The sequence below is a fragment of the Dasypus novemcinctus genome, chromosome 12 (genome assembly GCF_030445035.2).
Source record: "Dasypus novemcinctus isolate mDasNov1 chromosome 12, mDasNov1.1.hap2, whole genome shotgun sequence".
NCBI lineage: Eukaryota > Metazoa > Chordata > Mammalia > Cingulata > Dasypodidae > Dasypus > Dasypus novemcinctus.
The window spans coordinates 99,364,466-99,390,692 of record NC_080684.1 but is presented as its reverse complement, the minus strand read 5'-3'; the positions used below and the strand labels follow the sequence as shown (position 1 = coordinate 99,390,692).

Genomic DNA, 26,227 nt, shown 5'->3' with positions numbered 1-26,227 from the left:
CCAGCTCTTGGAGCAGGACGCGCCACTTCCCTCCGCGGGGACCCCGGCTCAGCGCCCCTTTCTGAGCCCGAGGCCGCCTGGTTGGGGATCACTGCGTCCCCAGGTGAGGGTGCAGGGTGCACGCCCCCTTCTCCTTGCCCGCCAGGGGGCTCCACCCCAGTGACCCAGCGCGCGGTGCCGGAGCTGAAGCCACCTGGAGACGCCAGCTCCACGGCTTGCTGCCCCAGAGAAGCCCCGAACTGACCACACAGGCACCCCGTTCAGACTTGGTAGCTGTTTTTATTATTAATATTATCTTCTCCTTTAAGCATCCCTTTAAGGGTGAAATGAAATCCAACCATTTACAGAGAAAATGATTTCAGAATGTACATTTTGATTTTTCCTTACAAAAAAAATATTTTATTATTCTTGGTGTCAAATTATACATCTCCCAAGGCCCCTGCCTTCCGCCTCCCCACCCTGACTGTGTCCTTTGCCCCCAAAACTCCCCCAGGCCTATCCCTGGGGAATCACCCTGGCGGGGAGAGTGGGCAGCCCTGGGCCAGCTGGTGTCCCTGGATGCTGGGTGCCCACCCGCCGCCTCGGTTCAATGAGGGAAGAAACCTGGATCTGGCGGGCGGGCCAGTGGGGCGCCATGGGTGCCCTTCACAGCTTGGTTTCCCTTCACATTGGGGGGCGTGGCCCACGACTCCTGCCCCCGCCCCCGTTCCCAGTGTATGATGGGATAAGAGGTGGAACTGGCCAATCCCCCTCCCCAGCCCCCGCCCCACTGCCGCCCTCTCCACCTGCTGGCTCCCCCATTCTTTCCCCCTGCCCCAGAGGCCTTGGGGCCCCTGAGCCTGGGGGAGGGGGAGCCACATCCTGGGGGCTGGGACTCAGGGAGGACTCTGGGGCTGGGGAGGTGGCAGGCGGGGGTGGGAGTCCCCTCAAAGGCAGGGTGGCCAACCTGGATTGACCCCTAACCTCTCGAGCCCCCTCTCAGCCCCAACAGGAACCAGAGAGGGTGATGGCTGCAACTCCAGAGGGGGCGATCCCTCGGGGGGGCATCCCCTAGACTGGTGGGAGAGTTGGGGGCAACAGAGCCCCCCAGCCTGCTTCATGCCTGCCTGTGGAAGGCCGCTCCGCCCGGCCAGCCCCCACACCACGCCGGCGCTGGGCACCTACCCCGCCCGGGGCAGAGGAGACCCCCTCCCCTCCTGGCCCAGCAGAAAGCCCCATAAGATCCCAGAGAAAGCCCCAGCTGGAGGTTGAGGGGAGGGGGAAGGAGGGGTGGGAGGGGAGAAGAGGGGCTGGGACGCAGTGGGCTCTCAGCCGTCCAGCCCTAGGCTCGGAAGGATTCGTGGACCGAATGACTGACAGAGACAGACAGACCTCACATCTCCTTGAGCCTCACTTTCCAGGCCCCCCAAGAGCTTCCTGCCTCAGCCACGTTGAGGAGCTGAAGGAGGTGGCTGCAGGCTCCAGGCTCCGGGGAGGGAGGCCCCTGGGCCAACTCCTACGTCCACACGCAAGCATGGATCTACAGGGACACACCGATACAGACAGGTACAAATACACACCAAGCATGCACCCATGCCCATAAATATACACGCACGCGCACAAACGTGGACCATTCCACAGGCAGACACTGCACACTGCTGCCACTGGGCAAGCATCTGAGGAGCCCAGGGAAGAGGGGGACAGCTCACCCTTCTCACACAGCTGCTGGCTCTTGCCATGTCCAGCCTTGGGCGGGCACGGGGAGGGGAGAGGAAGCAAGAAAAGGTTGTTCCAGAAGCCCTGAACAATGAGGGAAGGACCCAAGGATGGGAACAGTCATTTCCAGTCTTTCTCCACCTCCTCCCTGCCAGTGCCAGAGATGTTCCTTGTATATCGCATCCATTCTCTCCTCCTGCCTTTAGCAAAACGCTCATGTGGAGGCTGGGAACATGGCGGCCCAGCTGAAGATTCCATTTCCCAGCTTCCCTTGCAGCTACTTGTAGCCATGTGCCTGGCTAATGAGATGCAATGGGAAGGGACTGTGCCTCGTCCTTCAAAGCAAAGGGTATGTGCTTCCCTTGCCTTTTTCTGCTTCCCCCTGGCTTTGGATGCACAGTGATGGTGGGAGCTGGAGCAGCCACCCTGTATCCAGAGTTGGAAGGTGTCTATGAAGGAAAGCAGAGCTGCCTTACTAGCTCTGGACCATCTCCTCTAGACAGTTAAATTAGAAATGAGCTTTTGTCTTTAAACCACTGTATTTAGGAGGTTTCTTAATCACGGCTGCTTAAAATCCACCCCTAACAAATACTCTTCCCACCCCGCCCCCACAAGGTTAACTAAGTGGACTGAGATGACATACAACTGGCCTCAAGGTCCCTTCCTGGGTCTCGTGCAGCCTTGCATTCCCTTCCTGGTCCCTGGCCCAGGAGGGGCCCAAAGGTGATTCCATCTGAGGCAGTGGAGAGCTGGTGCTATGAATTTGGGTGGGAAGGGGTGAGTTTGGGTGGGAAGGGGTGATGGAGAGTGAGAGGGTGAATGATGCAGAGGCCTCATGTCAGTCTTCCCCCTCTACCCGCCCCCCGCCGGCCTGACCTGCTAGACTGGCTGTGGGTCCAGCCTCCAGTTCCCATCCCACCCTGAAAACTGGATCCTTGGCCTTGGCAAGGACTGAGTGAGCAAGCATCAAAGAGCAATATAAAATGTAATAAAGGAAGTCAAGGCCAGGTCTGGGAGCCAAAAGGAAGACTCCTCGGGCTAGGAGGGGCTGGGGAGAGCAGAGCCCACCTCCCAGCTCAGCACTCAGCTGTGCCCTGGGGGCAGGTGGGTGGGTGTTCTCAGGCAGTTCTGAGACCGTGGCAAAGCATCCATGAGCATCCATGAGCGTGTCCTCCCAGCCGGCTGCTGCTTTTCACACACCCCCCACCTCGGTGTCACCTCTTCTTCCTGGACCCAAATGCCTGGCTTCTCCCCCGCAGGCCAGCAGCTCCCACGTCCACCCCAGGCAAGGTCTGGCCCCCTGGCCCCCCTCCCCTGGGTGAGGTCCGGCCCCCTAGCCCCCCTCCCCTGGGTGAGGTCCGGCCCCCTAGCCCCCCTCCCCTGGGTGAGGTCCAGTCCCCCAGCCCCCCTCCCTGCTCCCCAGCAACCGTGATGAACTCTCCGTTGGCACCGCCCGGGCACGGAACTCTCGGCGGGCAAAAGGGCCCTGCAGACGCCGGGGCCTGCCCCCCAAGCAGAAAGGCTGCCCCTCTGATTGACGAAGGCAGCACGAGGGAAGACCCCCGCCCTGCCGCCCACCCCTGACCCTCTCAAGAACCACACACGACGGCAGAAGGAGGGTCAGCCGCCGCCGGCCCTCTCGGATCATGCAGCCTTAGCCTTCCACCGCGTCGGGCTTGCCCGCGGCCGGCGGCGGCCTGTCCTCGGCGTCCCCGCCCGGCCGCCGGCCCTCCGCGGTGCTCCTGGGCTCCTCGTAGGGGTTCTCCAGCAGGTAGCGGAACTGGCGGTAGTTCTTGAGCAGGTACTTGGGGGCGTACATGTGCTCGCTGGGGTCGGCCGGCGGGTACTCCTGCTGCGTGCCGTCGAACCAGCCCCCCGTGCGGATCAGGCCCCGGATGTAATTGAGGTCCCGCTTGTCCTCGTAGTCGCCCCAGCGCGGGAAGTCGCCGTTCTGGGCGGACACGAGCTTGAAGTAGATGCCCTCGGGGGTGAAGCACCAGGAGCAGTGCCAGCCGGCGAAGTGCAGCGGGCTGCCCAGGGCCCACTGCACCAGGATGTGGCCCGTGCGGTTCTCGTACTGCCGGAAGTTGGGCATGGTGTAGTACTGGCGGCGCCGCAGGCGGATGCCGTCCAGCGCGTACACCGTCCGCAGCATGTCCACCGTGCAGCCCGACACCACCTCCAGCGTGCCCGGCTGCTTCCAGAAGAAGCCGTAGAGAGACTTGCGCATGTGGAAGGCGAAGGGCTCCGTCCAGCCGTCGTAGAGCTTGAGGAAGAGGACGCCGTCGCGCGCGGGGATCTCGTCGGCGTCGTCGATGATGAAGACGTCGTCGGGCCGCAGGTTGCGCAGGCGCGACACGCCGTCCTGCGTCAGGAAGGTGCGCAGGTAGTCGTCGGCGATCCAGCCGTCCTGCCGGCCGCCGGGCGGGAAGTGGTCCAGGAAGACGTAGAGCACCTTGTGCCGGATGTACTCGAAGGTGCCGTTGGTCAGCATCTCGCGGAACTTGAGCGGCCGCGGCTCGCCGTAGGCCGTGAAGTTGGACTCGCACACCACGAAGGCGTCCACCACGTCGCCCAGCTCGTGGAAGCGCACGGCCAGCAGGTCGAACTCGTGGTTGATGTTGATGGCGTTGATGACGCGCCGCGGCACCTCGCGGGGCACCAGGCGCTCCTTGGTGGGCAGGTTGGAGTACTGCACCACCGTGGGCACCCCGCAGCTGGGCCCGTGCCAGCCGGGCAGGCACACGCACTCCACCCACTTGCGCCGCGGCCCGCGGCCGCCCGGGCGCTCGCGGGCGCTCAGCAGGTGGCGGGCTGGGCCCTTGGCCGAGGCGCCGTCCCCCGCCTCCGGCTTCTCCTCCGGCCGCCCCGGCGGGGGCTTCTCCAGCGTCTTGGTACCCGGCTTGAAGCACACGCCGCCCGCCTTGGTGCGGACGAAGTACTCGGTCGTGTCCTCGGGCAGCACGAAGTCCACCCGGTGGAGCTCCTCGGCGGCCTTGCTGGGTGGCAGCGGCTGGAGCAGGGGCGAGTGGGAATAGAGAGGGGTCCGCAGCAGGTCGGGGCCACCCGGCTCGGGGCTGGCCTGGGGCGTGACGGGGGCATTGTTCCAGAAGAAGCTGGACACCAGGTTGGGGCTGAGGGAGGCCAGCTCGCGGGGGAAGGTGATGTACGACAGGGTCTTAAAGAAGTGCAGGAAGGAGATGAGGCAGAGGCCGGCCATGCAGAGCGAGAGGAAGAGCTTGTAGCGTCTCATCTTCATCCTGCGGGAGAGAGGGGAGAGCAGACCTGAGCAGGGTCCTGGCCAGCGCCTGATGCCCCCACCCGAGGTGCCTCCCACCCTCGAGTCACACCTGCAGATCTGCCTTGCTGCACCAGGTACCCCAGAAATCCCGGCATCCTGGCCCAGCTCCCACAGCTTCAGGGCCCTTCCCAATTCAGAGCCCACCAGGCACCTCTCCCCCTGCGGGCCGTGCCTCCACCTGCTCTGCACTGCCCGGACGGACCAGGATGCATCCTGGGAAAAGCTCCACTGTGGCCAGAGAGGCTTGCAGGCCTGAGGGGAGGGGGCGAGCCGGCTGCCGGGTGGGCTCCCCTGCACACACCACCCCAGGGTGTGCTTGTGCTATTTATTGACTTTTTTTTGTAGTCATACTGGCAAGTTTCCTGAATACTTTTCCAAAGGAAAAAAAAAAACAAAATACAAAATTCACAGGTCTCAACAGAACACATTTAATTCTAACATATTTAAAGAATAAGGGAAGCAGACTTGGCCCAGTGGTTAGGGCATCCGCCTACCACATGGGAGGTCCACAGTTAAAACCCCAGGCCTTCCTGACCCATGTGGAGCTGGCCCATGCGCGGTGCTGATACGCGCAAGGAGTGCCCTGCCACACGGGTGTCCCTGTGTAGGGGAGCCCCACGCGCAAGCAGTGCGCCCCGTAAGGAGAGCTGCCCAGTGTGAAAGAAAGTCCAGCCTGCCCAGGAGTGGAGCCGCACACACGGAGAGCTGACGCAGCAAGATGACACAACAAAAAGAGACACAGATTACTTGTGCTGCCAAGAGTTCTTCAAACAGAAGAACACACAGCGAATGAACAAAGAACAGATAACTGGGGAGGGAGAGGGAGGGGGAGGGGAGAAAAAGAAATAAAAAAAAATCTTTAAAAAAAAAAGAATAAGTCAAGGCCCCCCTTTGTTATCTCATACCCTCTCCTAGGCATCACCAGGAATGAAAAATGTCATCCATTTGAGATGTATCACTGGTTTTATATGCAATTTCAAATATGTGTGTGTGTGTGTGTGTGTATGGATATGCCATTGACACATTTCTGTTCTTGGTCTAATACGTGATATAAATATTGTCATAATAGACACCAAGTCCAACCCAATACTTTTCTTAACCAATGATAGATTAAAAAGATATTTCAGGAAAGTGGATTTGGCTCAACTGATAGAGCGTCCACCTACCACATGGGAGGTTGAGGGTTCAAACCCAGGGCCTCCTGACTCGTGTGATGAGCTGGCCCACGCACAGTGCTGATGCATGCAAGGAGTGCCGTGCCACACAGGGGTGTCCTCGCATAGGGGAGCCCCACATGCAAGGAGTGCGCCCCATAAGGAGAGCCACCCCACGCAAAAAAAGTGCAGCTTGCCCAGGATGGCACCACACACATGGAGAGCTGATGCAGCAAAATGACTCAACAAAAAGAGACACAGATTCCTGATGCCGCAGACAAGAATGCAAGTGGACACAGAAGAACACACAGTGAATGGACACAGAGAGCAGACAATGGGGTGGGCGTGGGAAGAAGAGAGACATAAAAATAAAAAATAAATCTTAAAAAAAAAGTCATACCAGTAGAAATAAGCCTACCATTTCATTTGAAATCCCACATAAATATCCCATAGTTATTTTCATTCAGTCATTCATCTAATCATTCTCTAATCATTCATCTACATGGTCGAACTTATCAGTTTATGGCTATGACACACACCTGTGGAAAGGAGAGCCTTGTATATTCCTTTTAAGACTTAAATAACCTTTTACTTTTAGAATATTTGTAGATTTCCTGAAAAGTTGCAGAGATCGTTCCCAGAGTTCCCTTACACCCCTCACCCAGATTTCCCCACTAACATCCCTGGGGTACATTTGTCACCACCGGGACGCTGACACTGGAAGTTCCACACTTAGCCCAGGAGGTGTGCAGCCTGGCCAGATTAGACCCATTTGACCAAGGACAAAGCCGAGGGGGACACAGGGCAATCCCCTGTCACAGAAACCTGGCCTTGGCATCTTTGTCTCCCGTCCCACACACCCCTGGGCGCGGGCACTGCCTGCACTAGAACAGCCGGGTCCTTCCTGCGGCTTCGCCTCGCCGTCCTGGTTCTCTCTGCAGGTTGTCTCGGTGCCGTCCTGCTGCACACTCCCCCTCACCTCCTAACTCTGACGTCAGCGGGGAAGAGTGAAGCCACCTGGGCTTCAAGCTCTTGCGACTTCAAGCAAGGCCCCTCGCCTCTCCGAACCCCTGTTTCTCCACCTGTGAAATGGGCCCAGGGTTGTTGAGGACTGAACGCGTTTAATGGGCGGACAGCCAAGCAGAGTTCCTGGTGCGCATGCAGTAGGTGCTCAATAAACTTTTGTTTCTAGTGATGCTCCAGGCTGGAAGCCCCCAATGTAATTTTCGTGCAATGCCTGGTCTAGAGTACCTTTTAAGGACCATCTCATTCAATGCCACTGACTTCTTTGTTTTGAGGCACTGGGATCTTGTACACAGGAGGCTGCTGTATACTGAGCCACAGCGGCTACGCTGTGTTGTCTCCCCCATCTGTTTGCTCATTGTTTGCTCATTTTCAAGGCACCGGGAACTGAAACCAGGACCTCCCATGTGGGAGGGGGCACCCAACTGCTCGAGCCACGTCAGCCCCCCCAGTGCCTTCATTTTATAGAAGAGGAGACCAGGGCTTCAGGGACCTTTTCCCTGTGGCGTCGTCCAAAGGGACCTGTCCAAAGTGGCGCCACTGACACCTGAACCGGGATGGCTTGGAACCGTCTTTCACAGCCTCACCTTGGCGAGGGATGCTGAGCTAGCTCGTGAGGAAGTGGGGTCGCGATCCCGCTGGTTGGGGCAGCGCAGGACCAGGTGGTACCAGGACGGACAGCCCGCCTCCTCCAGTTGAAAGGCCTGCCCCCTGGAGCCACGGTGGCTGGCACACAGCTGAGCACAGGCAGGCAGGACAATCGGGGGTGGGGACCTGACCTCTGAGAAATGTCAGCGGTCCCAGGGCAGAGGCGGGGCTGGTCTCCGCGGGCTGGGGAGAGCAGGGCAGGGAGGCACAGCTCTCGGGCAACGTTTCGAAGTGGGTTGTCTGGGCTCCCCGCTGGATTCCAGCCCTGCACTGGCACATCGAGGCCAGGCAGGCCAGGCCAGCGGGGTGGGCAGAGGGGCCAAGGGTCAGGCCCAGTAAAGACGGGCAGGCGGGAGAGCAGGCCGTGGCAGGGCCAGGCTCAAGGCGACCTGGCAGACTGAGGTCGGCACGGCTGAAGCCTCCAGAGTGACCCACCCGCGGGGTTTCGGGACCCGGCAAGGCAGTGCGAACCCTCCGGCAGGCCCAGTGGCGCCTGGCTCTGAGGCACACCTCCGTCCCAGCTCTTGTTGGACAGAACTGGCCTTGACCCCTCCACTGGCCTGTGAGCTCTTGGAGGGCAGGGCCTGGGACTGCGCTCAGGCTAAATCCCCTGGCAGCAGTGGACAAAGGCCTGAGCGCCATAAGAAATGCTCAGGAGGGCAAGAGAACGCCCTCTTGGTGCAAAGGGGTCCCAGTGGCCCCACCGAGGTCACACTGACCCAGCTGCTGCTTGGCTCCCTGCCCAGGCTGGTTTCCAGACTCTGGTTACACCGGAGGCTGGGCTCCACCCCACACCTGTGCCCTTCAGAGAACAGCCATAGAAGGACCTGCTGCAGAGTGAGAGTCGGAACTGAGCACGTTTTCCTCATCACTTGGGCTGCTAGGAGGCTCAGCACCCACAGGTGGTTGGCCCAAGGCAAGAAAATGGCTGTCCACAGGGTGCATTTCCTGGGACACCTTCACTCACAGCTACATGTATTTTTTCCAACCTTTACTCTCTACCCAGTTCCTTTTTATCTTCACATATTTTGGTAAGTGCTTCAAGTACATTTTTTAAAGAGGTTGCATGTAAATAGGAAACAATAAATGAATAAACACTGGGATAACTAAGTAAGGGTTCCATTGCGGACTCTCGGCCTCCCTGGGTGGTCGCTGTAGCTACCTTCTCCTCGACAAGATGACGAGGCTTTCCCCAGATCATACTTAAGAGGGTGGTGGACCCAAAAGAACTGAAGACAGGGACCCAAGCAGATGCTTCTGCAGCACTGTTCCGCGCGGCACGTTCACGGCCGCTGAAGGGAGGAAGCAGCCCAAGTGTCCATCGATGGATGACGGACAAGCCCCCTGTGGGAAGCGATGCGGTGGAACTCACCCCTAAGAAGGAATGAAGTTCAGATTCATGGATGAACCTCGAAAGCACGACGATAAACGAAAGAAGCCAGACACGAAAGGACAGCGTTGTATGCCTCCACCTAGATGAGGTGTCTAGGAGGGTGAACCCACAGAGACAGAAAGGAGATTCGAGGTTTACCAGGGGCTGGAAGAAGCAGGCAAGGGGTACAGGCTTTTGGAATGATGAAATGTTCTCGATATCGTAGTAATGATTATACACGTAGTCGATGTACCTAAGGCCATTGAATTACAGTTTTAAAAAGGTTAAATGGTCATTTTTTGGTTATACATATATTTTAGCAGTTTAAAAAATGTGAAAGAGAGAAAGAGAGGGAAAGTGGCAGGTAAGTTCTTGTTCCCGCACCAGTGCTGCCCCTCCCCCCATCGCAGCGGCGCCGTGTCCCTCCCTGGCGCGGGTCCCTCCCTGGCGCAGGGGGCCTGGGGGGGCGCAGCCGGCCGTGCTCCTGCCCTCACCGCAGAGCCTCGTGGTGTGAGCCCTCCAGCCTGGCGATAAAGCTGACGACCGCTGACGCTTACCCGCGGCTACCGGCCTGCGCACGGCGCCCGTGCCGCTCCTCCCTCCTCAGCCCCCAACAGAGGCAGCTCCCCTTGCTCTCCCCCCTCAACGGAGGAGCAGACTGAGGCCAGAAAGATGAAGCAACTTGCTCAGGGTCACACAGCTCGTAAGGGTCAGACTCGATTCCCTGGGGTCACTCAAGGGGGTTCCCAGGGGTAAAGCGGCCCTGAGCCCTGTCCTTCTGCCGAGTCCAGCCCAGTGGGGCGATGGAGACCCCCCCGCAAGAGCCCACGATGGTCAGCAAACGGAACCGCCGTCACCTGTGATCCACACGGCACCCCGCCATCCATTCACTCTGCATCTAGTTCCTGAGAACCTACTGTGTGCTGGGCACCGGGCCAGGCCCTGGGAACACGAGGGGACAGGACGGACACAAGTCCCTGCCCTCGTGGAGCATGCATGGGGCTCAGTGGGGCAAAGACACTACGATAAACGAAAAAGAACCCAGTGAAATGGCCGTGTGTGTTAGGAAGAGGCGGGCTCTGAAAACCAGGCAGGGGAAGGGGTGGTGGGCGCTCAACGGTAAGCAAGGGGCTGGGGGCAGGCCCCCCAGAGGTGAACGAGAGCAGTCTTAGGCAGGGGAGGGCGCTCCAGGGGGAAGGAAGGGCCGGTGCTCGGCAGGGGGCACCTGCAGAGTGGAGAGGAGGGAGGCGGGGGCAGGCAGGGGGTCCAGGGCCACAGGGGCCGTGGCCATGGCTGGAAAAGTGCTTTCACGGGAGGGCCCTGAGCAGGGGGAGGAGCCCTGGCTTAGGATCACTGCTTGTTCCGCTGAGGACAGGCTGTCGCATCAAGGCCAGGGCAGGCAGCTGGGGAGGGGGCTGCTGCACTTTGAAGGGAGAGCCAGTGACTGGCCGATGGCCTGGATGTGAAGTGCGGAAGGAAGCAAATCCGCGGGTCCCAGGAACTCGAAGGCCGGAGGAGTCCATCTGGGCCGGAGGCCGGCTCGGCCTTCCCCGAGCATTCTGCCACTGGGAAGTGGTAGACCTGGGACCGCAGGCCAGGCCACCTGGCCGTGCTCTGACCACTGCTTCTCCTTCTACAGGTACGAGCACTGAAGCTGAGAGAGGGAGGACGTGGCCAAGGCCACACGGCTGGCTAACGGCAGAGCATGGACGATAACGGGCTCTGGTCTTTTCTGTAGGACGCAGATGGGGCTGGGGGGAGGGTGGGGCTAGGGGTCCGTGGTCCCTGTGGATGCCGCAAGTAGGAGCTGGGGAGGGGGTAGGCATTGTCCAGCTCACCTGCCCTTCTTCCCACTTCCCAGGAGACACCTGGCTGGAGCTCGCCCAGAAACCGGTCAGGACCTGCTCGGGGCCTCCCATGGTCTGGGCTGATGCCCTGAGCCCCAGCAAGGCAGCCCCGAGGTCGAGGACCCTCTGCAGGGCCCTCCTGCCGCTGGGACCTGATCTCGGGCAGCGCCGAGGCCACGCTCAAACCCTCATTCAGCTCAGGAAAATCCTCCGATGTTTCATGAGTGCCTGCTCTGTGCCTCTCTCTCTCTTTTTTTTTTTAAGATTTATTTATTTCTTCCCCCCTCCAGTTGTCTGCTCTGTGGGTCCATTTCACTGTGCGTTCTTCTGTGTCTGCTTGTATTCTCATTAGGCGACTCTGGGAACCGATCCAGGGACCTTCCAGAGTGGGAAAGAGGCGATCACTCTCTTGTGCCACCTTGAGTCCCTGTTCTGCTACATCTTCTTATTTTCTCTCTGTCTCTTGTGTCATCTTGCTGTGCCGGCTCTCTGTGTCAGCCGGCACTCCTGTGCAGGGTGGCTGTCCCATGCTGGGCGGCATTCCCACACAGGGGGGCACCCTGCACGGGGCAGCACTCCCGCATGGGCCAGTTCGCCCTCACCAGGAGGCCCAGGGCATGGAACCCTGGACCTCCTATACGGTAGACGGGAGCCCGATTGGTTGAGCCACATCCGCTTCCGCCTGTGCCCCTCTTGAAACCAGCAAACTCCGCCTCAGGCCACCACCTGCCCTGAGCCCTCCCAGCCCCTGGGAGGTCCCCCTAGCCAGCTCGGCTGCGTCTCCTTCCTAAACTTCCTGACAGGTTCTCCCTGATGCCCTGCAGAGACCACCAAACTGGGGGCCAGGCCTTCTAGGTTGGGGTCATCACTGTCAACCTCAGCAGGTCACGTGGCCTCTCTGAGCCTCAACTTCCCCATCTATAAAATGGGCACAATCACCCCTGCCCTGCGCACTTCCCATGAGACAGCAAATCGGACACCGAGCCACAACCCCGGCCCTGCCCTGCCCCTTCCCTAACGATCGTCATGCTGGGCTCGTCTCCCCTGACGCTGGACTTCCCACTGAACAGTGAGGTCCCGGGTAGGAGCTGTACACAGCAGGTGCTCTGCTCACCATCACTTCCACGCACAGACCCTGGAGCCAGGTCACTCCTCAACCCCCAGCTCTGCCCTTCCCTAGCTGTGTGACCTTGGGGCAGGGTCATAACCTCTCTGTGCCTCCATTTCCTCCTCTTTAAAACAGGGGCTCACCAAGGGAACCACGTAAAGTGCCTGGCACACAGTAAACGCTCAGTAGATATGGGCTCTTATTATTGCTATTGTTATTGCCCAGTCTGGTGCAGAAGAGAGGGAGCTGCTGGGGGAGCACCGCAGAAATAAAGGCTGGGAGGTGGGCGCCTGGCAGGGCCCTGGCCCCAGTGGGTGCTCAGCCCCGTCTCAGAGCAGGAAGGAGCAGAGCTCTGGGCTCGGCAAGGGGAGCCGGGGCAAAACCAGAGCCTGCGGGGGGGGAAGGTGGCGCAGGGAAGTGGTGGCAGCTTCCTGGGGCCACGCGGGAAGGAAGGGACGAGCTCCCCGAGGCTCTCTAGGAGCCCACCCGGAAGCCGTCGAGCACCCTGGCTCCTGCTGGGGGGTAGGTGAGGGCAGGCGGGGGGTGGGCTGGGTGCTTTCCGCAGCCAGATAATGCTGGATGCGGAACCCTCCTGCCCCAGGTGGGCAGGACAAGCCCGCCCCAGGCCCGCCCCTTACGTGGCTGGAGGCCGCGGCCATGCTCCAGAAGTTGGACAGACTGGCTTCCTCTTTCCCTCCCTCTCCCCACTTCTCTCTCAGTTCTTCCCTTCTTCTTGGATGAGCCCGAACCCCACGACCCAGCCAAGACCTCGGGGTCAGGGCTCAAGGCTCTGGGAAGAGGGGGCCCCCCTGAGGGCCGCAGGATGTGACCACAGGCCCGGCTGAGCGGGTAGCGGTCTCCCAGGCCGGGGACTCGCTGACAGCTGTCACCGGGGTGATGTGCGGCTCCCGCGGAGCTCTCCGTGGTCCTGAGCCCGCCTGCACTAACCGGCATCCCAGCGTGGCCCTGGGGTGTCCCTGCCCCTGCCCCCACCAGCCTCCTCGTGATTCTGGGGGTGCCTGCCCCCGTGGCCGCAGCCCCTGCCTGTCCCCCGGTCCCGCCCTGTCACCGCCTGCCTCGGTGCCCCCACAAGGCCTGATCCCTGGGTGTCATCGGCTCTGGGACAGTCGCTTGGGGCTCAAGGCCTCTAACTGGAGGTTGGGATCAACTGCTCATCCTGCAGTGGACCAGATCCAACACCCAGTAGGTGCTCAGGGCTCTCTGGGGTGCAACAGCTGACTTCCTGGGTGCATCTTGGAGGTGCACCCAGCCCACCCCAGACCCTGCTCCCAGCAGGAACCGCCCACCTCCACCCCCAGCCTGGAGGCACCTTCGGGGAGGGCCCTCACCCCTGCTCCACAGGTAGCTCCCCCTGCTAAGGAGGGCACCTGACTCGGAGCCGACGCCTGCCTTCTTCCCTCCAGCCCAAAACGACCCGAGACAGCAGGAGGCAGCAGATCCCGCTGTGGCCAGTGGACCGGGGGTAGGCGAGTTGGGCGGGGCCCGGACGCTGCCCCTGACCTTGGGCGTCACTCCACTCCCTGTGCCTCAGGTCCCCCTCTGCGGCGTGCAGCTTTAAGAGGCGCTGCTGTCTCAAGGGCTGTGGGAGAGGGAAGCAAGTGAATCCAGCAAAGGGCTAGGAACCATGCCTAGGCATACAGCAGGTGCTCAGTAAGTCGACTCCTGGGGCCAGGAGTCAAGAGGATTTGGTTTGAATACAGCGCTGTGATTACTGGCTGTGTGCCCCAAGGCAAGTCACTTGGCCTCTCTGAGCCTGTTTTCTCAGATGGAAACAGGAGATGCCACCCCCTGCCCTGCAGTCCCCTGGGAGGCCTGGAGGAGCTGTGGCATCAGGCACAGAGCCCGGCAGCTGGTGGGCACTCAGTAAGTGCCCGTTTCTTTCCTTCCGTCCACTCAGGTTTCTTGCCAATTGCAGGAGACAACCCACGGAACCTGCTGGGCCTTGTTTCTGGCCCGCTTTGTGAAATGACTGGGCCGACTGGGGGCTGCTTGTCACAGGTGGGCACCCACTGCCCGATGGGGCGTTTCTCAGACTCATCGGGCTTTGAGAGTCTGAGACCAGAAGCAGAAAATCTGGAGCCTCGTTGAGGTCCAGACTCCACCCCCAGGGCCAAACCTTCGCCCCGGGCCAGCGTCCTGCTCAGGGTCCACTGGCCTCTGCTTGTCCGATGCTTTGTGCAGCCCATTCCAAGAAAAAATTCTTCCTTCTGTTGACCCACATCAGCCTCCCTGGAGCATCCGCTGTTGGTTCCGGTTCCTTCCTTGGGGCCGAGCAGAGCAAGTCAGGCTCTCAGGGTCGTCTCTGGCACCAGGTAAGGGTCCTTGCGACCTGAGGTTCCGTGATCCCCTACAGAGCACTTCAGGAGACGAGGTGGCTCCAGATCAGAACAGATCCTGGAGTTCCGGCAAGACGCGAGAAGCACCTGGTTTACCCCTCCGCTCTCCCGTCCTTCTGTCCACTCCCTCACTACAGTCCACCAGGCAGGGCTCTCCAAGGGCCGAGCCCACCTGGAGGGGTCATTGCGTAGGACAGAGATGGTCATCCAGGCCACAGGCGGGCATTTTCCGAGGGCTTGCCAGGTGGTGTGCCAGGCACTGCCACTGTGAGGCATGTCGAGAAATTAGGGGCCAGCTCCAGGGGCCAACCCTGGGGGAGGGGAGGTGGGTCCCCACTTTGTGGATGGGGAAATGGGAGGCTTCGAGAGGTTCAGCTGCTTGCTCAACCCATGTGGCTCGTGGGAAAGAAACTAGTAGAAACTAAGACACGGGGGCTTGGGTGCTGCCCAGCCACCTTCACTGCTGACAGCTAGACTGGGGCCCAGAGAGGCCGCAGACTCGGGGGTCCTGGCACACGCTAGGCACGAACAGCCTGGCAGACGAGAGTCTGGTGCGCCGCGCCCCCAGGCCCCAGGAGTTCTGTTCCGGGTGCACCTGGGAGGGAGTCTGCTTGGGGTTAGGTCTGCCAAGGGCTCCATCGGCCTGGGGGGCCCGGTAGGGCCCCGGCAGACGCTGCTCACGCCGGCGCAGAGGCAGCTGCCACTCCGTCCCCCCGGGGATAGGAAGCCAAGGCTGAGAGAGGAGGCGCAGCGCCGGGCTGGGAGCCACGTCTCAGACCCGCCAGGCCCCCAGCCCAGCATGGCACCCAACACGAGGGTCTAGAGCCTCGGTCGGCCCCACTCGCGCCCTGGGCTCGGCTGCAGGGTGGGGTGAAGGCCCCGCCGCACGAGGCTCTCGCTCCACCGCGCCCCCCCCAGGGGCCTTCTCCACGGCGAACCCCACCCGCAACCGGCCCCTGCCCACCCCTGCTCTCTCTTTCCTCCAAACCCGCCCCCGCTCTGCTCTGCTCCGCCGGATCCCCGCTGCCTGCGGGACACCACAGGACTTTCCCACAGAGCCGCTGGCGTGGGCCTGGGAAAGCTGGTTCCCAAAGCTGGACCTTCTCGGTTCCCAGGGGCCTCCTCCCCTCCCCACAAGGGCTGTTGGCTCACTCAGGACACTGGCTTCTGGTCCCCAGAGGCCCACATACAGCACCGATATAGAACATTTCCACCCTTGCAGAATGTTCTGGGTGGCGCTGGAAGCTAAACAGATCTGTCATCCTCCTGCTGGCACCGGCCCAGAAACCTTCGGTGGCTCCCACCGCCCAGGAATGAGGCTGACTGTCGTGCGCCCGTGCCTCCCACGTCGGCCCCCTCTTGCCTTATTCACGTCAACAGTGACGGCCACCCCTTATCGCATGTCTCACGGGTCTGGCATCAGCTGGGGGCTTCAAATATTAGCTTACCCACTCGGCCTCTCTCAGAGGCAGGAATTATTAGCCCCGTTTCACAGATGAGGAAACTGAGAAGGGTAAGGTAGCTTGTAGAGCATTCCTCGGTTCACCTTTGTGAATCTGGACTCTTAAGACCCTACTCCAGGTGGGGGGCCCCTGGCCTCAGCCCCAGCTTGCTGAGGGCTTCTGAGCACCGAGTGACCCAGTGGCCCCCGTGCTGGAGGATGAATCTGCAGAGCTTCCTGCACTGTCTGTGACAAAAGTCACTGGCCACCTGTAGCTATCGAGCACTGGAAAGTGATTGGGACGACTGAGGAACTAATTTACCATTTTATTTACTTTCAATTTAAAGAGCATCAAGTGCTGGTAGCTACGGCCCTGGCCAGCGCAGGTCTGGACTGAACTGGGGAGATGGGCAGCCGGGAGTGATGGGGCAGCATGTGGAAGTGGTGAGGGGGTGGCCAGGGGCAGCCAGCCTGGGGCACTGGGTGATGGGTGAGCAACAGGCAGCGTGAGAATGGCAGCAGAGCCGGCCAGAGGTGGCCTTGGGACGCTGGCCTGGAGATGCTGGAGGGACACGAGGCCGCCCGGCCCGGGCCCGTGGAGGTGGGAGGCTTCCGAGGTCGGGGCCTGCCGATTGCCGGGATCATGGACTGGAAGACTGAACATCGCTACTCGGTCAATTCTACACAAATTTATCTACAGATTCAGTGTAATCCCAACAGCTTTGCTACGGAATTGGAAAGGCCAAATCAAATTCATTTGAACGGGTAATAGGTCCCGAATAGCCAAAAATATCTTTAAAGAGATGAGCGAAGTTGGAGGACTCTCACTTCCTGACTTTAAAGCATATGACTTAGCTCCAGTGGTAAAAACAGCACGTCTGTCTGTCACTGCCCACCCTCACCTCCCCCAACCGGAACCAGCCTCAGCACCCCCGCGCTCTGCCACAGGCCAGGGCACGGCGTCCAGCGCCCGCTTCCTCCCTCGAGGCTGCCCCCGGGGTGCCCCGGCCCAGCGCAGGCATCAGGGAGGTGCTGTGCGGGGCGCCGGCCCTGCTGCCCGGGCCACTCTGTCCTTCACCTGGGCTGGCTTCCGGCCCGGCCTCCAGCATTTTCAGTGGACATGGGTGCAGCCCCAGGAGAGCATCGCAAACACGGCTGGGGCGCAGGTGGAGGAGCCGGCGAGGGGCTGGGACCCTCAGCTCTGCACTCAGGACCCTGGCGCCTGAAACTGCCTTTCTTCCCTACAAGTGGCCCAGGGCTCACCAGCACCTTCCTTACAGGGTGGAGAGCAGAGAGAAATTGGGGGCCCCAGGAAACACCCCAAATAGCTACTGTACTGCGAGTGGGGCTCCGTGCCCACGTGTCTACCATTGGCACCCGCTCCTTTGCGGGAGGAATTGCCCCCTCCACACCCCACCCCAGAGCAGGGCCGGGGGTGCGACGGGGAGGACGAGGGCGGGAGGGCCACGCTGCGTTCGGGGCTGATGACCCCGTCCCCACTCCTCAGGCCTCAGCTTAGCCCTTGTCCCCTGGGGGCTCCCTCAGCCCCCCTGCTCAGAGGCCCCTGGACGTTCCCCTCCGCTGCCCCCATTAGCCTGGAAAGAACCGTCTAGCTTGTCCGCCACCCGCCTCTCCTGGTGAGGCGAGTGTGTGCCTGGGGGCTGTGGGCAGGTGACCCCGTCCCTCCGTGCCTCAGAGTCTCACCCGTCAGGCTCTGGGGGGCCGGTGGGGAGGAGCCCGGTGTGGGTGTGGTGTTTGGAGGGGATGTCTCGGGGGCAAAGGGCCAGCATTCAGGGAGAGGCTGGCTGGGCTGCGTGGCCGGGAGGGGCGCGGGCAGCCGGCCAGGGCAGCCGAAACGCGTATTTATCAGTAGGGCAGGTCGTTAATTATTAACAGAGCTTCTGATTAGAAGCACGAGAACCTGCTCATCCCGATTCATAAACAGACATGTGCCGCTTGTCCTTCGACAGATTTTGCTGAGCTGGCCCCCGCTCCTTAGTGAACCCACTGGGGCCAATGGGGAGTCCACGCCTCCACTGACATAGCCGGCTGCCCCCGCCAGCTCCCGGCCTCCCACACCCAAGAACCAGCTCTGCCCTGCCCTGCCCTGCGCTGCCCTGCGCAGAAAAGGGACCGAGAGCAGGTGGAGACAAATCTAGGCTCTGAGGCCGGATCGGCCCTGCCTTAGTTTCCACTTCTGCCCACACCTCCCAGCCGGCTGTGAGGACAGAGGGCCCTGAGGCAGACGGGTGCCAGCGGCTCTGGGCTGGAGATCGGCGGTGGTCTAGAAGGGGCAGTCCTCACCAGCTCCCAGAGGGAGTGGGCAAGGCAGGGCAGGAAAAGGCAGGACTGCCAGCCTTCTGCCTCCACGAGGAAGGAGACTGATTTCTGGCCCAGCCCAAGGCAAGATGCCCTCCCATATGGTCAGATCCTGCCCCTGCCCCATCTCAGGGCCCTGTGTGGCCTTGGGCAGGTCATTTAACATCCCTGAGCCTCAGTGTCCCCACCCAGCCCCTTACCCTGTGAGCATTAAACGGGGTGCCATCCCGAAAGCCCTAGCAGAGACCACTCCCCTGTGCTCCCAAGGTGGGGGTCCAGGGGCCCCTCTTCATGTGCCTGGCTGGGGGGCTGCAAGGCTGACGGCACCTGCCTCTGAAGTGCAGCCAGCGTAAACAGTCTGATGGCTCCTCGAAAATTAAACTTAGAATTGCCATGTGACCCACTGATCTCACTCCTGGGTATACATTCAAAAGACCCGGAAGCAGGACTCGAACAGCTGCTCGTGCCCCATGCTCATCGCAGCATGGCTCACAATAGCCAAAAGGTAGAAGCACCCCAAGGGCCCATCAGCCGATGCATGGATAAGCAAAACGTGTCATATCCACGCAGTGGAACATTATTCAGCCTTAAAAAAGAAGGGGCTGGAACATGCGACAACATGGATGGACTGTGGAAGATGGACCTGTCGAGTGGAACAAGCCACACGCAAAAGGACGTAGTGAACATAATTAACGCCACTGAATTCTACACGTAAAAATTGTTAAAATGGGCGATTTTATGTTATATCTATGTTACCATGAAAGAACGTAAACAAGCCAACGAATGCACCAGGACCGGACCCCTCTCCTCCTCTGCGGCCACCTGGGTCCTCGCTGGCCCCTGCCTGCCTCCGCCTCGGCAGGACCACGGTGACTGCCAGGCCTCCTGGGCCCTGCCTGGCCTCTGGTCCGCCCTGGGCCCCCCTACTCCTCTACACACCCACAAGCCCTGCCCCCGTGTCCCTCATGTCCTCACTGATCACTTCCCTCTTCCACTCTGTCCCGAGTCCCCCGCCCCCCCATGCTCAGTCCCACCCCAGGGTCCCTACACTGGCTGCTCCCTCGGCCTGGACACCTGTCCCTCCGATGTCTGCGGGCCGGCTGCCTCCTCGTCCTTCAGACGCTGGCTCAACATTGTGCTCAGGGAGCCCTCCCCGCGCCCTCCCCTCCCCTTGTCCTCTCTGTGACACTCATCACTTCTGAAAACATCCTCTCCTTGTTTGCGTGTTTATGGTCTGCCTCGCCCACCCCCGCGCTGGCCTGAATGTCAACAAGAAGACAGCGGCCTCGCCCGCTGCTCCCCACCCCTGGGACAGCCTGGCCGGGAGCGGGCACTCCACACACAGTGGCTGAATGACGATGGAACAGTCCGGACGCAGGACTCTAATGAGAGCTGGTGACAGATGCTGAGCGAGCGCGATCATCTAGTTTGGGGGTGACGGGCGGCGGGCCCGGCTGGCACCCGCCTGCACCTGACCGGGGGCGCCCCGGCTGCAGCAGCCCAGAGAAAATCCTCCCACCCCGGCCCTGCTGAGATCAGCGCCATCCTGCCCCGGCAGCCCCGGTGGTGCCAGCTCCCCGCCCGCGCAGGCTCATCCGTGCTCCAGGGACACCGTACAAAGGCCCACTTCAGGGAGCGCCTCTGCGCCATCTCCAGCCACAAGGCCCGAGGCTGGGGGAAGGGAGGGAGGGCACCCCTGTCCCCACCCCTGAACTCACAGCGCCTCAGGCGGCATTAGGGGCAGGCGACAGCGGTCGGGCAAAAAGCTGGAGAAGCTCCGCGTGGGCCCCTGCCTCTCCCAGCAGATGGGGGGGGCACACCCACACTTGGAGGGGCTCGAGCACAGGGTGGCAGAGGCCAGGCTGCGTGGACCCAGGGGTAGGAGTGGGCGGCACTCCCACGGGACGGCAGGGGGTGTGCACGCCCGTGTGCCCGTGGCTGGCATGGCGGGGTTGATGCACGCGGGCAGTAGGCAGGGGCACGCGTCCCACGGGCCTGGTTCAAAGTCCACCCGGGCAGCTCGCTCCACTGAGCCCCCTGCACCGAAAACAAGGCTCAGGGAGCTCTCACGGAGGGCCGTTCCCACAACGGGAGCAGGTGCGTGGACCCAGCCTGGCACAGAGGGATGCTCTGGCCACTTTGGCATCCCTGCGATTGCTCCCCCCGGGTCCTTCCACCCAGGAGCCCCTGCCGGGAGCCCAGGGGCCACCCGAAGTCCTCCCCTCTCGCTGACGCCACGGCCGCCTGGCCCACCTCCCACCCACGCTCACCTGCACAACGGCAGGGCTTCCTGCTGGGCCTCGGGCGCCATCCCCACGAGCCTCACGAGCCACACTGCGCCGGTACAGTCCTGCTCAGGGGGCGCAGGATAAAATCCAGATTCTCTAAGGTGGCTCAGAGGTTTCTGTGTAATCTTACACTCCCTCCACCCCCCCCCCCGCCTGTCTCTGGGGAGTTCCTCGGAGCCGTACTTCCTCCCAGAGGCCTTCCCTGACCGTTGCCCTTGGAAAGGCCCTGGCTGTCGCACCCCTGGCGCCTGGCCCGTCCCCAAGGCTCCTCCCCCACGCGGCCCCGGCCCCCAGCCCCCACACAGAGATCCCCACCACAATCCCTCCAATGGAGGGACGACCCCTCCCCACAAATCTGCTCAGATGCTGCTGGGCGCTCAGCAGTGGCCCTGGTTCTAGGGTCTGCATGTGACCTGGGGCTCGTCCCAACCTCCCCCCCACCCCGCAGCAGCTCATCACCTAAGTAAATTTGCAGGGTCCCTTCTGAAGCCCCCAGGGGATGGAGGAGCCCGGGAGGGACCGGGAGGGAGGTGAGCACGAAGGGATGGCCGCGAGCGGGTGAGCCGGTCGTCCCTGCCGTGCCCGGGCACAGCCACCCGTGCCCGCTGCTGCCTCGACTAGCTCTGGGACCCCGGGCAGGCCCGTCCTCCTGGGCCTGTTTGCTTCGACCCAAAAGGGGAGGTGAAAGGTGGCCCGCGGGGTCCTTGGGAGGCCCTGGGGCGGGGGTGAGGCGGCAGTGTCCCTCCGGCCACCTGGGAGGCCGAGCACCCAGCTCACCTCCTGGGGAGCGAGTGCACAGCGGCGGGCTCCGCCAGCGGGAGCTGCAGCATGAACCCTTGTTCCCTTCTCCTCTGGTCACCCAGCCTCCCCTGGCGCATTTCTGCTCTGGGCTCGGGGGTTCCAGCCGAGAGTCAGCCTGGGGGTAGGGGGACGGCTGCGTAGACGCTAAGGCACCTGCGGGCCGAGGTCTTCAGCTTCCAGCGCTGGTCTGGGTCTCGGGGGGAGGAGGGTGGCTGGAGTGGTAGTGACCCTCCCCTTCTAGAGAGGCAGCCCCCGCTCAGTAAACAAGTTCTGTGTGGACGAATAAACGCCTTCCGAGGCTGAGGGGATGACAGAGGCCACGTTGAGGACGTGGAGAGGCGGCCACACCCCCCGTCGCTTGCCCATAAGGGGCCCGGGAGTCAGGCCCAGCCACCTCCCCTGGGGGAGCCCCCACGCAGCCAGCCCCCCAGTGGCTGGGAAGACTGGGCAGACTGACGCTGCCCCTCCCCGTTGTGGGACCCCTGCCATTAGTCACCCAACCACTCCCTCTGCGGGGATTCGTGAAGTGTCCCAGCAGGCACACTGGGATCAAAGTGCCACCAACTTTGGAGAAAGAGCACATCGGCAATCAAAACCCATCATCGCAAGGTAGGAAGGGAAACTACAGGGACCGGGGTCCCACTTCAGCTCAGCACCGACCTCCTGGGGGGCCCTGAGCACCCACGAGGCAGCTCAGGTCATTTTGTCCCCACGACAACTCCATCTCACAGATAAGAAAACCAAGGCTTGGAGAGGAGAGCAACTTGCCCAAGTGTGTGCAGCCAGTGGGCTGTGGGGGTGCCGTGCACCCCAGCCTGCACAGCAGATAAGGTGTGCACATCCATGGCTGCATGCCGAGGCGCGAGACCTCCCCACCCCTTTTGGCCTCAGTTTCCCCACTGACCACTTAGGGCCTGGACCAACTCTTCCAGCTCTGGTGGTTCTAGAAGGCGCACATGCTAAGAGGTCTGCTACTTCATGCCACCCCCAAGTTCTGTATTCCAGCTTCTCTGGTCTGCAGCTAGAGGTTCTACTTTCTAGGGCTGCGTTCTGTTTCTGGCCCCCAAGTTCTCCTCTCCCGCAAGTTCTGCATCTGGGGTTCCCTAGCCTGGCCAGGGATTCTGTATTCTACATACCCTGGTCACCCGTTGCTTCTCCAGGGAGCAGCTGTAGCCCCCTGGCACCCAGTGGAACTCACAGACCACGCCTCTCTGCTCCAGCACCTTGAGGCCAGAGTCGGCAAAAAGTCAATGGTGATGACCCATTGCAGGCCCGGGGGCAGGGCCGCCATCAGGCTGGAGTGGGGGATCTGTGGAGAAGGAAGGAGCAGAGGCTGGGGCCGGGCCTGGAAAGGAGATGAGATGGACTTCCTGGGTGGCCATATGTTAATTATATGTATGTATAATTCTAGGACACCCCAGGCCTGGGCTCCCACTACCCGATTCCAGGAATGTAACCAGCACAGGCTGTTTGCTGCAGGTGCACCCGTTTGGGGAGATGTGCCGAGCGCCGGGTACCTCCGCCAGGTGAGACCCACAGCCGGGTCCTGTGGAGGCCACCCCCAAGAGAGTGGCTGTTCTCAGGGCCCCTTTTCTTCCCTCTCTCCTTTAGATGGTAACTCCATTTTTCCGGCTACAAGGTTTCTCATACATCCTAGACAACCTGGAAAGGACAGTCAAGGAAAGAGGACCTCATCCACCAGCCACCACTCCTTGGCTAATGTTGTGGCCTAAGTTGGCACAGCCTTTCCATTTCCTGCATACCTTGACCCATCGACAAGGGTTTCCCGCCAGCTTTGGGACATTCTTCTCTAGTGAGCTTTGCCTTTCTCCATGCCGGAGGACTGGAACCCGAGACTGTGCTCTCCTCGGCTCCTTCTCATCCACCCCCAGACCTGACCTGGATCCTAGCGAAAGTGCGCCGGCCTGGGGGGAGGGGGAGGGGGGGCGAGGGCAGAGCCCCGTTGCCTGGGCTCTCTTCCTACAAGCCACAAAGAGGACACGTGGCCAAGCTCTGGGCAACGATGGGCAAGTCCCAAGTAACCATGGGCCTCAAAGTCCCCGCCTGGAAGGGGTGGGCTCCACTGGCCACGTGGCTTCCAGGTTCCCCAGCCCGGCCCCTCCCTGGGTGGACGCGACAGTCACCAGGGCTGGGCCACCCCTTCCAGCGCTCCCAGAAGTCAGGCCGGGAGGGGCCCCCTGGCGAGCTAGAGGACGAGGAAGAGGAAAGCAAAGCCCTGCGGCGGGCCCTGCTGACCCCGCCCGGCAAAGCGCTCCCCAGCTGTCCTCTCTGCACGGACGGGCATTTCCTGCCAGGCCTGTGTTACCGCAAGGCCCTGATGACGAGACGCACCCCACCGTCCGCAGGGAGACAGACGGCATTCTCTGGCCCTGCCCCAACGAGCCATCCCTGGGGACCAGCTGTGGTCCCGCCGAGGGGTGGGGGTCAGTCGCAGCTTCCTGGAGGGCTCTTAGAGGAGGAACCAGCCAGGAAGAGAAGAGGGGACAGCACTCCCGACAGCACCTGCAAAGGACCTGAGGTTGGGGCACATCTGCTCCCTCCACCCGTGCAGCTGCCTGGAGGCAGGCCCGTGGCTTCAGTCACGCCCCCCAACGGCAGGCGCAGGCCCTCCCCCAAGCTCACACGCGGCCCTAACCATTCTGCCCCGCCTGAGTTGGCCCGAAGACCTGGTCATGGGAGGGGGGTTGGCCTGGACCCCCTTACTGCACTTCCCTCTAATGACACTAACGGGTCATTTGGTGCAACCAGCCCACCAGCCGGGGCCGGCGCAGAGCCACCCCCATGCCCCCTGGGCATAAGGGATGCAACCCTGGGGAGCCACCCATGCTCCCCAGGCCTCAGCTTAAAGATCGAAGGCTGTCCATGGTGTTCCGGGGACCCGGATAGTAAGAAGCATTCCAGAGCATCTCCTGGGTGTCAGGCCCCCGACCCACGCGGCTCACGCAGGCCTGCTGTCAGCCCCGGCGGAGGGCTCTCCTCTACCACCTGCCCCCCGGTGCAGAGCTCGGACCCCAGATTCAAGCACGGGTGGAACGCACAGCCAGACCCTCCGGGTCACCGTGAGAATTAGATGAACTGCCGAGTGCAAGCACAGCTTCAGAAGTGCATTCACTCATCAGGCAGGTGCTGTCACCGCAGAGCTGCCTCTGGCTATGGTACCCGGGAAAGTCCCCTCCTTGTCTGGGACTCAGTTTCCACACTGTGAAATGAGATCTACGTCCCAGGGTATTTGAGAAATCGAAATGAGATCATGTGAGAAAGCACCGGCACCCAGTTCCCGTCCACGCCACACACGGCACTGACCACTGCCCTTCGTGGGCCTGCGTGGCGGTTGGTAAGGCGCCTTTCTCACACTTCCGCCTCAGTCAGCTCAAGCCGGGGCTTCTGGAAGCCGCCCTTTTCCTCTAGTGTGGCACCGTTCAACAAATATTTAAGGACTATTTATCAAATGCCTTCGATATGCCAGGCGCTACGCCAGGGCCCTGGTCGTGCCAGGCCCGGGAACCCAGCCCTTCCTTCCTGGTCCTTGGCTGCCCTCCCTGCTGCTCCTGTCCTACGGGAGCCTGGTCGCTCACCCAACACGATTCACCCCGACGTGCACCAGGCCCTGGGTGATGAGGGGAGGGTGCACCCTGAAAGATCTGCCCCGAGTGTTAAGCCAGCTTGGGGGGGGTCCCCGCCCAGCGTGGGACCTGCTTTCCAGAGGAGGCGGCCACAGCAGGTACCGGGATAAAAGCCACGGGAGTGCAGGGACAGCCTGGGGGTGAGGAGCCGGGGGAGGGGACGGGAGCTGAGGCGGGACACACACAGGGCCCACGGGGGCTTTGTGGGCACGGGGCAGAGGTTCTTAAGAGTCCGGGGACCCCAAAATGCCCAGGGCTACGTTCTTTAAAACTGTGGTTTCTCCGCCCTCCCCCGGCAGCTTCCCACTCAGGAGGACTGAGGGGGCCTGTGAAACCCACGCTTTCCCCAAGCCACCCAGTGAGGCGGAGCCGGGCCTCCCAAGGCCAGGGCCCCAGGACAGGGGGAAGGTGGGCAGGGACAGGGCCCCCAGCAGGTCTGGGGGAGCAGCCCCAGCAGCTCCGACTCCGCGGCACCCTCCAACTGCCAAGTGGAGAGAGTACTAGCACCTGGCTGGTGGAAGTTGCGAGGAGCGGCTGGGATAACTCAGGAAGGCGCTTGGCCAGCACCCAGCACACAGTAAGCGCTCAATAAAGCTCTGTAAGTTACCACAGCGCAGAGGGAGGCCGGGAGGAGAGGCACAGCCTCAAAAGCAGCCACCGCAGCCTCTGCTGGCCAGAAGCCCAGGGCCTGCCTCTGGCCGCCCTCCCTCGTTCGGACGCCCGGCTCTGGGCTGCTCCTTCTGGGAAGTTCCCAGCTGCCCGGAGGGGGCAGCAGGAGGGCAGGCCCTGAGAAGGCCCCAGTGTCTGCGCAGGCTCCAGCCTCCCCTCCTGGGGAATTCCCACTTCAGTGGGGACTGAAGTCTTGAGCCAAAAAAATAAGCTCTGAGTTTGTAAAACAGCAGAGTACTTAGGTGTGTGGGTGAGTTCTATGGCCCCTGCCTTGACTGTTTTATAGGGAAGACAAAAATGAGCGAGCAGACAGGAGCTGCCGCTTCAGATGGCAAAAGGGAAAGTATTTTGGAATCCCGTTACTTTCTGGATTATGGGCAAGGCCTTGGGCCCCCTGGTCAACCCACAGGAGAGGGTGCCCTGGGCCTCCTACCAGGCCTATTCCAGCCTTCAGGCAGCTCTCAACGCCTCCTACAGCCTCAGTTTCCCCTTTTGGGGGCAAGGTCCCTATACCCATCCCTCTGGAGGGTCTGTCCCCTTCATCGAGGATGGGGACAGGA

General features: G+C 61.5%; 1 protein-coding gene across 3 annotated transcripts in view; it reads right to left on the bottom strand.

Moving 5' to 3' along the window:
• Window positions 1-259: 259 nt before the first annotated feature.
• MGAT3 (beta-1,4-mannosyl-glycoprotein 4-beta-N-acetylglucosaminyltransferase) overlaps window positions 260-26,227 on the bottom strand; it is a 29,784-nt gene continuing 3,816 nt past the window's right edge. The window contains exons 1-2 of one of the 3 annotated variants that reach the window (XM_004447836.5): window positions 20,536-20,681; window positions 260-4,955 (exon numbers count right to left, since the gene is read on the bottom strand). In XM_004447836.5, the coding sequence (XP_004447893.2) occupies window positions 3,350-4,955; window positions 20,536-20,576 (1,647 nt within the window). In that variant the 5' untranslated portion in view covers window positions 20,577-20,681 and the 3' untranslated portion in view covers window positions 260-3,349. Of the gene's footprint in view, window positions 4,956-7,760; window positions 8,096-20,535; window positions 20,682-26,227 lie in introns of those variants that run through there. The other 2 variants (XM_058308829.2, XM_058308828.2) reach the window with 2 other exon arrangements.